This window comes from Ovis canadensis, chromosome 4 (genome assembly GCF_042477335.2).
Source record: "Ovis canadensis isolate MfBH-ARS-UI-01 breed Bighorn chromosome 4, ARS-UI_OviCan_v2, whole genome shotgun sequence".
Lineage (NCBI taxonomy): Eukaryota > Metazoa > Chordata > Mammalia > Artiodactyla > Bovidae > Ovis > Ovis canadensis.
Genome location: NC_091248.1, coordinates 47784658 through 47800442, shown reverse-complemented (window position 1 = coordinate 47800442; position 15785 = coordinate 47784658). Strand labels below are relative to the sequence as shown.

At 38.5% G+C, this 15785-nt stretch overlaps 1 protein-coding gene across 7 annotated transcripts in view; it reads left to right on the top strand.

Moving 5' to 3' along the window:
• Window positions 1-15785, top strand: part of CROT (carnitine O-octanoyltransferase) — a 50807-nt gene that overhangs the window by 7391 nt on the left and 27631 nt on the right. For 4 of the 7 annotated variants that reach the window (XM_069587739.1, XM_069587740.1, XM_069587741.1 and 1 more), the window contains exons 4-7: window positions 274-398; window positions 1970-2151; window positions 2320-2444; window positions 7330-7438. In XM_069587739.1, coding sequence (XP_069443840.1) covers window positions 274-398; window positions 1970-2151; window positions 2320-2444; window positions 7330-7438 — 541 coding nt within the window. The remainder of the gene's footprint in view (window positions 1-273; window positions 399-1969; window positions 2152-2319; window positions 2445-7329; window positions 7439-15785) is intronic. The other 3 variants (XM_069587744.1, XM_069587746.1, XM_069587743.1) reach the window with 1 other exon arrangement.

Below are 15785 nucleotides of genomic sequence, written 5' to 3'. Positions count from 1 at the left end.
GTCCTGTGTGTCATTTTAACTATCATTGTCTAGAATGATTTTAAAATAATTTTGGGAGAAATACTTATCAGACTACATAGTATCCATTGTTTTATTTTTTGAAGTATTTTGCATTATTGCTTTTCATGCTATAAACTAATTTAGTGGACTGCTCTTATATATACATAAGTGTTTTATATAACTGAGTCAAGATTTATGTAAGTAATAGTAATTGAGGTGAGTTTGTGGTACTTGACATCTAAATACTTTAATGCATATTTCTTTCTTTTACAGTAAAGCCATTTGCAAATGAGGAAGAATATAAGAATACTGAAGCAATTGTCCAGAAATTTCAAAATGGTATTGGAAAAAAATTGCAGCAGAAATTACTTCAAAGGGCAAAAGGAAAAAGAAACTGGGTATTTATGTTATTGTATTTATTAGAACATTGATACTTAATGAAAAGTAAATGTGTATCTAGCTTTCATTTTAAAATTATTACTGTAGAATATACTGTAGAATACTATTACTGTAGAATTATACTGTAGAATCCTTAGTGTTGTCTTTACCATCCAAATGAATGAATGAATTGTTTAACTCTGGGGAGTTTTAAGTATTGTGTGTGGGTTCCTCTTATTATGTGGGGGAACTTGGTAAAATGCAGAATTTCTGGGACCAGTGATTCTGATTCAGTATCTTGGGAAAGGGTGCCCTGCTAAGTCACTTCAGTTGTGTCTGACTCTGTGCGACCCCATAGATGGCAGCCCACCAAGGCTCCCCCGTCCCTGGGATTCTCCAGGCAAGAACACTGGAGTGGGTTGCCATTTCCTTCTCCAATGCAGGAAAGTGAAAAGTGAAAGTGGAGTTGCTCAGTCGTGTCCAACTCTTAGTGACCCCATGGACTGTAGCCTACCACCAGGCTCCTCCGCCCATGGGATATTCCAGGCAAGAGTACTGGAGTGGGGTGCCATTGCCTTCTCTGAAGGGTGCCCAGATATCCTTATTTAACTACCCTATGCAGTTTTGATGCAGGTCATCTTTAGACCATGTTTGAGAAAAACATTTTGTCCAGATAATCATAGCCTAAAAACCCAAAATACTAAAATAGATATCACATTTATGGTGTGCAAATATTTATACAGTGCACAGGAGAAAAGGGCCGTTAGAAAACTGGAGTGAAGAATGGTTGAGTATTCTGTGTTTCAGTTGGGTAGATTGAGGAAACATTGGTATAAAGATTTCAGTAATTTTTCACAAGGAATCTTCTTTGATTTTTCATCTTAACTACTCTACTTCTGTAGGATGAGTTTTTGTAATTTAAAATACTGCCTTAGTCTAGAAATAATGTTGTTAACTATCATTTAGTTTTAGAAATAAAAAGCAAGCTGATCTTTCTTTGTCGTTTAGATACCTATAATGGAGTAATACAAGTTTATATGTCTAGATTCCTTTTTTCTCAATTTTGAGCTTTCAGTGACTTTAAATTAGGATAAAGGTTAAAGAAGTCATTGTTCTGCCTGTATCCTTTTCACTTATATTTTTTCGAATGACTGACTATAGTTTGTAACATCAAATTCTTCAAAAAGAACTCCAGGTAATTTGATGAGATCCACTTACTTACACATGAAATTCAGTTGCAGTTGTGAACAGGTACTCTGAGAAAACACACCTAGAGTGCTTTGTTGGATATTGGTAGTTTTAATATGCTCTGTCTGAAGGTGTTTCTTTCAGTGCTTTCTTGTTTCACATTTTTGATAATGTAGTTAAACTTGAATAGTACTTAATTCAGATCCCATAATTCCAAAAGAAAGAAATGATCACAATAGCATTTTTACTATTTGTAATGATTTAAAATGAAACATGTTTTTAACTGTTGAAAAGTAATTAAAGAAAAAAGAACAAATAGAGCCTTTTTTTCCTTCTCAGCAGTTACACCTTCAGGTATTGATACTATCAATAGCATTAGGCTGATGTTCTTAATTTCTTTTAGCTGGAAGAGTGGTGGCTGAATGTTGCCTACCTGGATGTTCGTATACCATCACAACTGAATGTCAACTTTGGGGGTCCTGCAAGCCATATTGAACACTACTGGCCTCCAAAGGAGGGCACACAATTGGAAAGAGGAAGTATAAGTCTTTGGCATAACTTGAACTACTGGCAGCTATTGAGAAAGTAAGGGTAGTTATGTCAATTCAGTTACATATTTACCCAAAGTCTCTGGTGGCAAAATGTTGAGAAGCTTAATTTACTCATTTGGGGATGAATACTATAGGTGTGACTGGTTTAAAAGTTTTATAATGATTTCTTGGCCAATATACTTTTGTTTGTTTGTTTTAATAGAGAAAAGTTAGCTGTTGAAAAAGTTGGAAATATTCCTCTAGATATGAATCAATTCCGAATGCTGTTTTCCACCTGCAAGATTCCAGGAATTACTAGAGATTCAATTATTAATTATTTTAGGACTGGTAAGTAGAAGACGTTTGTACTTTTCCTGGTAAAAGCATTGGAATTTGGATAGTTTCTTTAAGATTTATTTATTTTATTTATGGCTGCGCTGGGTCTCTGTTGCTGCACGCAGCTTTCTCTAGTTGTGGTGAGGGGGGCTTTGGTAGTTGCAGCACACGGGTGTAGTTGTTCCTCAGCATGTGGGATCTTCCTGGACCAAGGATTGAACCCATGTCCCCAACTTTGGCAGATGGATTGTTTACTACTGAGTCACCAGGGAAGCCCCAGAATTTGGTGCTTTTGCTGCAGTTCTTCTGTGATGCTGTGGAATGTACTCTGTTGTTGGCCGTGCTGTGTGCCTTACGGGATCACAGTTCCCTGACTCAGGACAGAACCCAGCACTGAGCTGGCAGGGAATTCCCATGATGTTACGGAACGTACTATTTCGAAGAATATTTCTTACTGGATTTTGACTAGTTTTATTGGATTTTGATTTGGCCTAGTCATAGAAAGCCTAGGCTTTCTATGAACCTTATCTTTCAGCCATAGTGATTTAGCTAGAAATAATTTATGGAAATAGATTTTTTTTTGAAACTGTGTCTTACATGGTTCAATACAAACCTAATGCTTGCATTGTATCATTTGATCGTTTGAAATGGTCGTTTTGGAAAATGGGAAAAGCACACATTCTGTGCAAAGGTAGGGTACCTAAACAGTGTTGAAATGTGTGTTTATGAGTTTGCAGTTAGACTGTATGGTATGTTGTATTTTTTCTTAAGCAGCAACAGTGGAAGAGGGAGTGAAGGATTTTTGCGAGGGAGAAATTATAATGTTGGGTATGGAATCTACTCTGGTTAAGGAGAAAATTGAAGAAATTATGTGTTGATGGGGATAACAGTGTGCTAGTGACTGCAGCTAAGAGGCTAGTCTCAGTAAGGAAGCAATAATTAGGCCTGGTTTGAGGTTTTCGCTGTTTTTTGTTTTTCTGTGTGCATGCTAAGTTGCTTCAGTCATGTCTGACTCTCTGTGACCCCATGGACTGTAGCCCTCCAAGCTCCTCTGTCAATGGGATTCTCCAGACAAGAATATTAGAGTGGGTTGCCATGACCTCCTCCAGGGGATCTTCTGACCCAGGTTACTTACCCTTAAGTGACAATTAAGGCTAATTCAGTTTTGCTTTTTCATCCTGTTCACCTCATTTTGCCCAAGAAGTTCAGACTTTGAATGTCATCTCTTGTCATCTGGATTCATAGAGCAGTGCATAACCTCGTCTGACCCAAGTTTCTCACTGCTGTGACCCACCTTCCACTACCTCCCTAAATTCTTCCGCTGTACTTCATGGAACTCATGGCCAGCAAAATCCATTATATCCTCCTCCTTTTCTCTGAAAGCTCCCCTTTCCTTTTGAAAGCTGCTGTTCCTGAAACCTGGTTATTTTTTTACACTTTTGCTGTGACCGTCTCAAATGGAGACTTTGTTTTTCTCTTATACTTTGTTACTAAAGGGTGAAAGGGAGAGTAGATGTTGGTGTCTTTATTTCCCACTGCACTTTCCATTTTATCTTTGTCCTTACAGTTTGAGCTTTTGAAAAAAAGAAATGCTAGCAGGCTATGTCACCCCTGCTTGTCATTGCCCCAGTGATGTCCTTTTTGATCATTTTCCTGCCTTCATTGATGGGTTTAGCACCAGTCTCACTGACTGTCTCTCCATTACTACCTCAGTCACATCCTTGATAACTTCAGCCTCCATGTGCGGATGACCCATGCCTTCTCTTCTCCTTTCTTTCCTTCCTCTAGGAATCTGTACTCCTTCTCAAGCAGCCACCACTACTATGGCCATGCCCCAGACTTGCTTATAATAAAAACTCTCTCATCTCCAACAGTGCAGTTGTAGGCATCTCACTCTGACCTCCACTTTCTCTTCACAACTCACTTCCTTTAGGTCTACCTCAGTCGTTTTTTTGACACCTTGACTTAAAATCCAGTGACTCTGCAGTTCTTCACTTCCATTTCTCCCTCCCCACTGCCAGATCTTCACATCTTTCTGTGATTCTTTATTCTTCTTACCTCTCCCCAGCATATATTAAATACATTCAAACCTTTGCTCACCTGCCCCTTCCTCATCTCCATCCCCACCTCAAAGCTGTGTAGATTTTAGTCTTCTGCTTTTACTCCACATGTTAAAGACATCTGCCCTAGTAGTTTACTTGGCCGGAGGAATCCACAAAACATCACTTTTCTCAGTTAACCGCAAGTGGATCCAGAGCACTACCTTGCTGTATTTTGTCAGGATATTCTCTCACTTTCAGAGAAGACTGTTTGATGACTTTCTCCATCTTTATTCCTAGCTAGCGAACTCTTTTACTTCTCAACAAATGTAATGTTTTTATCATCAAAGTCGCTAACCTATCTGGCAGGAAGACTAAATGATCTCCAGAAATGTCCACTTCCTAATCCTTGGAACCTATTGAATGTGTTACCTTACATGATAAACGGGAATTAGATTGAGAATGAAATTAAATTTGATAGTCAGTTGAGCTTGAGATAGGGAGATTATCCTGGGTTATTCACCTGGGCCCAGAGTAATTGCTAGAGTTCTTATAAGTGAAGAAAGAGAAAGCAGAGAGAGCCAAAGGGTAGAAGCATAAGGAAGTTATGATCCTCCCTTGATGGCATCAAAGATGGAGGAATGGAAGGGATTCCCTGCTGATCCAGTGGTTAGGACTCAGCACTGTTACTGCCGGAGTCTGGGTCCAATCCCTGGTCAGGGAACTAAGGACCCTGAAAACTGTGTAGCACAGCCAAAAAAATTAAAAAAAATTTTTTTTTCAAGATGAAGGGATGGAGCTCTGAGTCAAGAAGGAATATGGGCAGCCTTTAGAGGCTGAAAAATCAAAGGAAACAGATTCTCTCTTACAGCCTCCAGAAGGAACCCAGACTCAGGGATAACCCTCATTTTAGCCCAGAGAGACATTTCAGACTTGTAGTCTCCAGAGCTGTAAGACAATAAAATTTTCTTGTTAGTGGTGATTTATCACTAAGTTAGTGGTAATTTATTACAGCAGTCACAGAAACATATTCATTCAAATGTTGGCCCATTTTGCGGCCCCCTTGCAGCGCACTATTACATATTCATATACTTTGTCTTCTCTCTGTAAAGACGGATGAACTGTTCTGATTCCTAAGGATAGCCCTTCTGCATGATGTTCTGGGCTCCACCACCTCTTGTTTAATCAAGGGTCTTGCTTTTGCATTATCCTTCTCTCTGTGCTACATTAACAATTTTCCCTCTTTACTGGGTTGGACAGATTTGTATTATGTCCCATCTTAAAAAGAAAAAATTGACCCCTTGCTTTCTTTCAGTGTCACACCCTAGTCAAAGCCACCATCACCTCTCTGGTTGTTCTCCCCTGGACCACTTCAGTTACCTCCTAACTGATCCTGTTATATATTCTCTTCCCGCTTATAATCCCTTCTTCATATGGCAGCTGGAATGCCCTTTGTAAAGTATTAATTAGATGACATTATTACTGTCCTGATTAAAACCTTCCATTGGCTTCTTTTCCATCATTTTTAAAATTTCAAGCCCTTCCTAAGGCCCATAGGATGTGGCTGCAATTTTTTCTGCCATTCTGCTCATTTCTCTCTGCTGCAGCTGCACTGACCATTTTCTCCCTTTAAGCAGACCAGCTCATTTTGTGCTAATGCCTTTGCACTTGCTGTTTCCTTTGCCTGAAGCTCTCTTCCTACACATATTTCTGTGTTAGCTCTTTTACTTTGGTCTCTGCTCAAATAGCTCCTCTGATGCTTATCCTTAGGTAGCACCCTCTGTCCTCGTCTCCCCAAGTATTAACTTGGCCTCAGGTTTATTTCCTTTTTATAGTACCAAATTTTAAGTAGTAGAGGACAATAAAAGGTAGTGACGGTAAACATAAAAGGATATGGAGGTTTATGAAGGGGAAGAAATGGTTTGGAAATAGCCATGAGGGACACAGAAAACACATACCCCAGCTCCGAGGAAAGAGGGCTTGAGGAAAGAGGATATAAGAGGGAAAATAATAGTGCTTTCAGGAAATAGTTCTTCCTCATAGCTAATGAGTAGATATCATGAGATAACATGTGTAAAGCATTTAGCACATTTCCTTGTACATATCAACCAATAAGTTTACTTCCAATGGCAGTGTATGACTTTCTTAACTTTCTTCCCTCGTTTTTTGAGAGGGAGGAGGCAGAGATCATATAGGAAGACCCTTGTCAGGGCCTAGTACTTGAAAAATGGGACTAAGTCAGAATAGTCTGTTATTTACAAATCTCAAAAATAAATAGTTCCTGGGTAATGTGTGCCAAATGAATCATAGAGTCAATTGTCAGTGGCTTACCAGGTGTTATCAGAGCCTAAGGTAACACTACAATTGGGCAAAATTCTTTCTTCTTGCCACTCAAGCATAAAGTACCCTTATTCTACTGAAAAATAAATTTTACTGAGAAGTCCTAGCTAGATATTGTTGCAGTTTAGTAATCTGATGATCAATCAACAGTAAAGTAATCGCCCAAAGAAACTTAAATAACTCTCCTCCTGGACTTTTCTGCAACCCCTTCCCCCTCCCAGCCTATCTATAAATAAAACTAGAAAGCCCTGTAGTAGTATGGAATTTATATGATTCTTATACAGAATTTGAAACATGAAAATCTAAATGTTTTACATAGAGAGGTTTCAAGAACTTGTATTTATGACATATTAACTGAAATTTTATCACCTTATTAAAGTGTTTTTATTCATGTGACATATTTGATGAATATATAATAAAATATTGGAGGAATGATTTTTTTCTGTTGGATATAAATATGCAGCTTTACTCTTGCTCTCAGAGATTTGAGTCTTGTGTTTTCTTTTTTCTTTCCCCAGAGAGAGAAGGACATTCCCCAAGTCACCTTGCAGTGTTGTGTCGAGGCCGAGTTTTTGTCTTTGATGTAATGCATGAAGGCTATCTGATGACTGCACCAGAGATTCAGAGGTTTTCAAACTACTTTCTTGAGTCTCATTAGGTTTTAAACTTTTACTTGAGTTAAAAAAAATGTTCGACAGACATTACCTTTTAAAAAGTGATAGTAAGCTGAGAAATAAGAATTTTATGTATGCTAATTTTTAAAAGCCTATTTTTATTGTATTTTTGATTTAAATTAGCTTTTCATTTTATTCATTGTATATGAATAAACTCTCCTTGGAGGAAAGATAAACATTACAAACATTACTCATCCCATTCGCTGCCCCAGAATTAATCACTTTTGCTAGCACGGTGTATTCTGTCCTTTCAGACCTATTGCAATGAATTTACATGCACATACAGATTTTTTTAAAAAAGAACATATATATGTATATTTTACATATAGTATGTAGTAAAAGTGAAAGTTGCTCAGTCATATCCGACTCTTTGTGACCCCATGGACTGTAGCCTGCCAGGCTCCTCTCTCCAGGCCAGAGTACTGAGTTGGTAGCTGTGCCCTTCTCCAGGTGATCTTCCCAACCCAGGGATCGAACCCAGGTCTCCCACATTGCAGGCAGATTCTTTACCGTCCAAGCTACCAGGGAAGCCCATAGTATGTATTTTATATATATATATATATATATATATATATATATATAATGTATAATACTGTATAAGGAAATGGCAGCCCACTCCAGCATTCTTGCCTGGGAAATCCCATGGGCAGAGGAGCCTGGTGGGCTGCAGTCTGTGGGGGTCACAGAGAGTTAAACACGACTGAGTGATGAAACAGCAAGCAGAGTATTATTTTTGATGTTTATATTTTTAAAGTTAGCATTATGGAAAATTTCCAAAGGTAGAGGGAATTATATAATGAAGCTCCTCCATGTAGTCACCCCTAGATTCAACAGCTATAATGGTAACTCCTAGCTTCAACAATTATAAATTCATTGTCTTATTCAGCTATGCCTCCTTGTGCCCCTCCCGTCACTCCCCCACAGATTATTTTAAAGAGAATCTCAGACGTAATATCCTTTCACTATAAATAGTAAGCTTCTCTAAGATATAAGGACTCTTAAAAACATAAACATAAAAAAAATTACCACACCTAATGACTTGCTTCTCCTAAAATATTAACAGGAATTCTTTAATATATTAATATACAATCAGTTGTTCAAATTTTCTGGTGTGTCTTCTAAAATTGTATGTATGTGTATATATTTTAAATTATTTTTATTGAGCATTACAAACCTGTACACAAGCACACACAGAAGTCCACAGTTAAATACTCATGCATCTACCACCCAGGTCAAGCTACAGAACATTTCCATTCTACCCCTTATACCAGAAATCCCCCTTCTGAAGTGTGATCGCTTAGCTTGCTTGCAGTTTTTATTAATACAAAAAGTGCTGCTCTGAAAATTCTTGTATAAGTCTTTGATGTATACATGCATGCATTTCTGTCTCATTACACTCAGGAGAGGACTTGGGGGATCCTAGTTTATGTGTATGTTCAGCTTCAGTGGTCATGCCAGTTTTCCAAAGTATTTGTGCTGATAAACACTTCCCACTAGTGTAGGAGTGTTGTAGGAGTTCGTTATACATTCTCGATATGAAGCTTTCGTGGATTTCAAAGTGTCTCTTTGATCATAAGAAATTCTTCATTTGAATGTAGTCCAATATAACAGTATTTTACCATATGGATTATACATTTTGTGTACTGTTGATACTTTTTTCTAATTTTTTAAAATTGGAGTATAATTGCTTTACAATGTTGTGTTAGTTTCTGCTGTACAATTGCATGAATCTACTATATTTGTACATATATCCCTTCCCTGTTGAACATCCCTCCCTACTCTCACCCTTCTAGATCGTCACAGAGCACTGAGCTGAGTTCTCAGTGCTAAGCTCAGCTCAGCAGCTTCCCACTAGCTATTTCACACGTGGAGTGTATCTGTGTCACTGTTACTCAATTCCTCCCACCTTCTCCTTACCCCCTCTATGTGAATGGGTCCATTCTCTATGTCTTTGTCTCTGTTCTTGCCCTGAAGAGAGGTTCAAGAGTACCATTTCTCTAGATTCCATATATATATGTTAATAAACAATGTGTGTTTTTCTTGCTTCACTCTGTATGACAGATTCTAGGTTCATCCACCTGACTACAAAGGACCCAGTTTCATTCCTTTTTATAACTGAGTAATATTCTATTGTATCTTCCTAATCCGTTCATCTGTTGATGGACATTTAAATTCCTTCCATGTTCTGGCTGTTGTAAAGAGTGCTGCAATGAACACTGGGCACATGTGTCGTTTTGAATTACGGTTTTCTCAGGGTATATGCCCAGTAGTGGGATTGCTGGGTCATACGGTAGTTTTATTCTTAGTTTCTTAAGGAACCTCCGTACTGTTTCCTCATAGTGGTTGTATCAGTTTGCATTCTTACCAGCAGTGCAAGAGGGTTCCCTTTTCTCCACACCCTCTTCAGCATCTATTGTTTGTAGATTTTTTGATGGTGGCCATTCTGATTGGTGAGGTGATACCTCATTGTAGTTTGGATTTGCATTTCTTAGGGATGTTGAGCATGCTTTCTCCATCTAGTCAAGGCTATGATTTTTCCAGTGGTCATGTATGGATGTGAGAGTTGGACTGTGAAGAAAGCTGAGCGCCAAAGAATTGATGCTTTTGAACTGTGGTGTTAGAGAAGACTCTTGAGAGTCCCTTGGACTGCAAGGAGATCCAACCAGTCCATCCTAAAGGAGATCAGCCCTGGGATTTCTTTGGAGGGAATGATGCTGAAGCTGAAGCTCCAGTACTTTGGCCACCTCATGCGAAGAGTTGACTCATTGGAAAAGACTCTGATGCTGGGAGGGATTGGGGGCAGGAGGAGAAGGGGAACGACAGAGGATGAGATGGCTGGATGGCATCAGTGACTCGATGGAGGTGAGTCTGAGTGAACTCCGGGAGTTGGTGATGGACAGGGAGGCCTGGCGTGCTGCGGTTCATGGGGTTGCAAAGAGTTGGACACGACTGAGCAGCGACTGAACTGAACTGAGCATGCTTTCATGTATTTGTCGGCCATCTGTATGTGGTCTTTGGAGAAATGTCTGTTCAGGTTTTCTGCCCATTTTTGTATTTTTTTTTTTTTTTATTGAGCTGCATGAGCTGATTATTTTTAGGGGTTAATCCCTTGTCAGTTGCTTTATTTGCAAATATTTTCTCCCATCCTGAGGGATGTCTTTTCATCTTATTTATGATTTCCTTTGCTGTGCAAAATCTTTTAATTAGGTACCATTTGCTTATTTTTGTTTTTATTTTCATTGCTTTAGGATGTGGGTCATAAAAGATCTTAATGCAATTTATGTCATCTAGTGTTCTGTGTAGATTTTCCTCTGTGAGTTTTGTAGTGTCTGAACTTCCATAAAAATTTTTTTTTCCTAACACATTGTTTGAAAGATATTTTCTTACATTGTGCTCTAAACTTTCATTCTTTTATCTTTCACATTTACGTTAAAAGTCTGCCTAGAATTGATTTTTGCATGTGTCATGAGGAAAGGGGTAGTTTTATGTATTTAAATATAGTTTTTAAAAAAATAATTAGTCGATTTATGTTTGGCTGCACTGGGTCCTTGTCACTGTGCTCAGGCTTTCTCTAGTTGCAGCGAGTGGAGACTTCTCTTCATTGCGGTGTGTGGGCTTCTCGTTGTAGTGACCTCTCTTGGTGCGGAACACAAGCTCTAGGCTGTGCAGGCCTCCGTAGTTGCCATGCACGGGCTTAGTTTCTCCGCAGCATGTGGAGTCTTCCCAAACCAGGGATCGAACCCGTCCATGTTCCTTTCATTGGGAGGCTGATTCTTAACCACTGGACCACCAGGGAAGTCCAGAAAATAATTTTATTTTAGGTATTTTTCTGCAGTTCATTTCTTTTAGTGAATAATAAGACAGTGAATAATAAGACAATAATATATTCGTGCTAGAGTAAAGATTATCAACCTTACTCTTTTTAACTGTCATATAGAATTCCACCAAATGGTCAGACTATATGGTTTGACATTTCTCCTTTAGTACCCATTGACGCAGTTTGCATGTTACTATAAAAAACAGTCAACATTTTCAAGCATGCCTCTTCATGTATTTGTGAGAAAATATCTATGTGTTGACATTAGAAATGTACTTTCTGGATCATAGGTTACACACCTTTGAATTTTCACAGAGTCAGATTGTCATTGACAGCAGCACTATGTTTCCTGCTAGTGTTTTAGGAGGATACCTGCTTCTCTACGTGGTTGCTGACATGGTATAATTAAACTTAAAACATGGTGAACTGACCCATGAAAAATGGTTTTCATTGTTGCCTGAATTGACGCATCCCTCATAACTAGTGAAATTGAATATATTTCTATATGTTTATAGGTCACTCATATTTTCAATGAGTTGCTTTTGCCTATTTTTCTATTTGCTATTTTAAAATTCTTATTAATTTGTAGCAATTATATGTCTGGGCACTCATCCTTTAGTAGTTATATGGGTTGCAAACATTTCATTCCAGTTAGCAAACTTTTTTCGTACTTGAACAGGCATTGTTAATTTTCATATAGACAAAAAAGATCCATTTTTTAGGTTTTTTTTTTTTTTGCTTTTGTTCCTTGGATAATCTTTCTGTCTGTTCCAGCTGTATTTTAAAATTTGTTCCAAATTTGACATAAAATAATTAGATCAGGCTTATTACTTGGATTACTGAAAGCCGCTCTCTCAGAAACTGCATACATGTGATTTGTGGTCTGAATTCAGCCTGTAGCCTGTTTTGCTTGGATAACAGAGAATTTGAATTGCTATTTAAAAATCAGGAGAATTCACATAAACATGGACTTCTGTTTTTATTCATATAAATACTTGGATTTCTGTTCTCCATTAAAATAAAAGCCTTGTTTGTTCAGATTGTTAACTCTGATTCAGCCTCACAGGTGGTTTTCTTGCTTCCCTACATTCTTGATAGTCATCAGTCCTGTGACTTTGAAAATTCATGTTTGATCGTGTCTCACCTTTGCTTAAAATTCTTGAGTAGTTCCTGGAGGTCTAGCTAGCAGTCTTTTTTTTACCTGTGGTCTCGATTGGACCTTCGCCTGTCCCGTCAACCTTGTCCTGCTCTTCCTCCCTCTGCATCCTGTTCTTCTACCCAGTTTCTCTGCTTGCAGTTCTGATGTGTTAGGTTATCTGTAGCCTTTGCATGTGCTCATGCTTTCTATTGGACTGCCTTCCCCTGCCTTGTCCGCCTTTTAAGTTAGAATTGCTCCTCGTGCTTTGTTTCTGTTCACATGTCACCACAGGCTTACTACTTCCTATTTTATGTCTTACTTCATAATTTCCCATTCCCTTTCCTCTCTCCATGGCCCAAGGACTTAGCCTCTTATTTATCTCTATTATATTGATTATTAAATTGTATTGAAGTCATTTATTTCTATATTTTCACCTTCAGATGGAGCTCAAAGAGATTACTTACCAGATTTTTTTTTTTTAATTCCCTCTGCTTAATACAAAGCAGAAAGGTGTGGGTGTGGATGTGTGAGTGAACTGAGTGATTAGGCCAGCTCTATGCATTAGGACGGAGAAGGCAATGGCACCCCATTTCCAGTACTCTTGCCTGGAAAATCCCATGGATGGAGGAGCCTGGTAGGCTTCAGTCCATGAGGTTGCTTCAGACTCGACTGAGTGACTTCACTTTCACTTTTCACTTTCATGCATTGGAGAAGGAAATGGCAAGCCACTCCAGTGTTCTTGCCTGGAGAATCCCAGGGACGGGGGAGCCTGGTGGGCTGCCGTCTGTGGGGTCTCACAGAGTCGGACACGACTGAAGCGACTTAGCAACAGCAATAGCAATGCATTAGGAAGTTTTATTTAGAAACATAAGATATGTATTAGTAGTATATGATAGTTCAGTCAGATTCTGAATCTTATGAGTTGGTGCCTCAAAAGAGATGTGTTAAAATTTGCAGTAATCCAGGAAAGAAGTTAGAGGTTGGAACTTAAGAATACGGAACACTGTTCATAAACAGTAAGATTCTACTGTATGATACAGGGAACTATATTCAATATCTTATAATGAACTATAATGGAGAATCTGAAAAAGAATATATAAAACTGAGTCACTTTGTTGTATATCAGAAAGTAACACAATGTTGTAAATCAACTATACTTCAATTTAACTTTTTCTTAAAAAGAGATAAATGCAGAAAAAGTTTTGGAGATAAAATTAATTTGAATTGGTAACTGGATTTAGAAAGAAAGGAAGCTATTACTGAGTAGGTAGATAGTATTATAACAGAAGAGGAAGTAACCTTTCAATTTTCAGTTTTTTCTTGTTTTTAATACTGGCTTTGAGGCAATTCACATACTACACAGTTCACTCATTTAAAGTGTATATTTCAGCATTTCTTAGAATGTTCAGAATTGTGCTGTCATCTTCACAATCAACTTTAGAACATTTTTGTCACCCCCCAAAGTAACCCTGAACTCATAAGCAGTAATTCCCCATTTGCTCCCCAACTCTTACCCATCCATTGGCAGACATTTCTCATATTTCCCCAACACTCCCATCCCACCAGCCTGAGGTAGCCTTTCTATCTGTTTCCCTTGACTTTTTGTCTTTATGGTTTTCCTTCTCTGGACATTTCATACAAAGGGACTCTTAATGGCCTTTTCTGTCTAGGCTGTTTCACTTAGTATACCTTACATTTTCAACATTCATCCATGTTGTGGCGGTCCTCAGTGTCAGCGGTCCTCAATCTTTTTGGCACCAGAGACTGGGTTTCCTGGAAGACTGTTTTTCTATGGACATGTGCTGGTTTCATGATGATTCAAGCACATTACGTTTATTGTGCATTTTATTTCTATTACTATCACATTATAATATATAATGAAATAATTATGCAGTTGTCACTTGTCACTCAGTGATAGGGTTTTGATATGAGTCCGTAAGCAATTGGTTTATCATATCTCTGTGCAGTCAGACCTCTTCACTAGTGATGATCTGTATCTGCAGCCGCTCCCCAGAGCTAGCTAGCCTTACCACCTCAGCTCTACCTGAGATCCTCAGGCATCATAAGGAACTCACAGTCTAGATCCCTCACGTGCGCAGTTCTCAGCTCCTGTGAGAATCGAATGCCCCTGCTGATGTGACGGGAGGCAGAACTCAGGTGGTAAGTGGGAGCAATGGGAAGTGGCTGTAAATACAGATGGAACTTTGCTCACTCGCCCACTGCTCACCTCCTGCTGTGTGGCCTGGTTCCTAACAGGGATTGGAGACTCCTGGTAGCGTTTATTAGTACTTCCTTTTTTTTTTTTTTAACTGAATAATAATGCACTCTATGGCTAGACCACATTTTATTTAATTATTTATCAGTTGATAGATGTTTGGGTTGTTTCGACTTTTTGACTGCTGTGAGTAACGCTGCTGTGGACATTCTGTGTATAGGTTTTTGTGTGGACACTTGTCATGGGTGTATTCCTTGGCATGGAATTGCTGGATCGTACTTCTGTGTTTAACCGTGTGAGGAACTGCCAAACTGTTTTCCAGTATGAGTGTGCCATTTCACATTCACGTCAGCAGTACTTGAGGGTTCCAATTTATTCTCATTCTCACCAGCACTTGTTATTGTTAGCCTTTTTGATTGTAGCCATCCTGGAGAGTATGAAGTAGGATCTCATTGTGGTTTACAGTTGTGTCTGCATAATGATGAGATTGAACATATTTTCATGTACCTATGACGCTAAACTCTGGGAGGTAGTGAAAGACAGAGGAGCCTGGCGTCCTACAGTCCATGGGGTCACAAAGGATCGGATACGACTTAGCAACTGAACAACAGCTTGGAGAAATGTCTGTTCAAATCCTTTACCAATTCTTAATTGGGTTATTTGTCTTTTTTATTATTGAGTTGTAAAACTTCTTTATATATCCTAGATATAACTCCCTTATCGGATACATAAATTACATATATTTTTCTCCCATTCTAGTGTTTACTTCACTTTTTTCATGGTTGCTTATGAAGGGCCAACATTTTAATTTTGACAAGAGTTCAGTTTATCTGCTCCTTAGTTGTTTGTACTTTTAGGGTCATATCTTAGAAACCATTCCCTGATTCCTAGTCATGGAGAGATACCTGTGTTTTCTTCTAAGATCAGTTTTGTCTTAATTTGTAGGAAGAGGTCAGGGAGATAATTTTTAAATGTATATTTACTTTGGAATGTTGGCAGAAATTGAGGTGGATAGATCCAACAAGCGCTTGGAAATTTGGTACTAGAAATTTAGAGAGAAAATAGGGTTAAAGTTAGAGATTTGGTTGCCTCTTAGGTAAAGGTGATAATTGAAGCTATTCAAGTAGTGG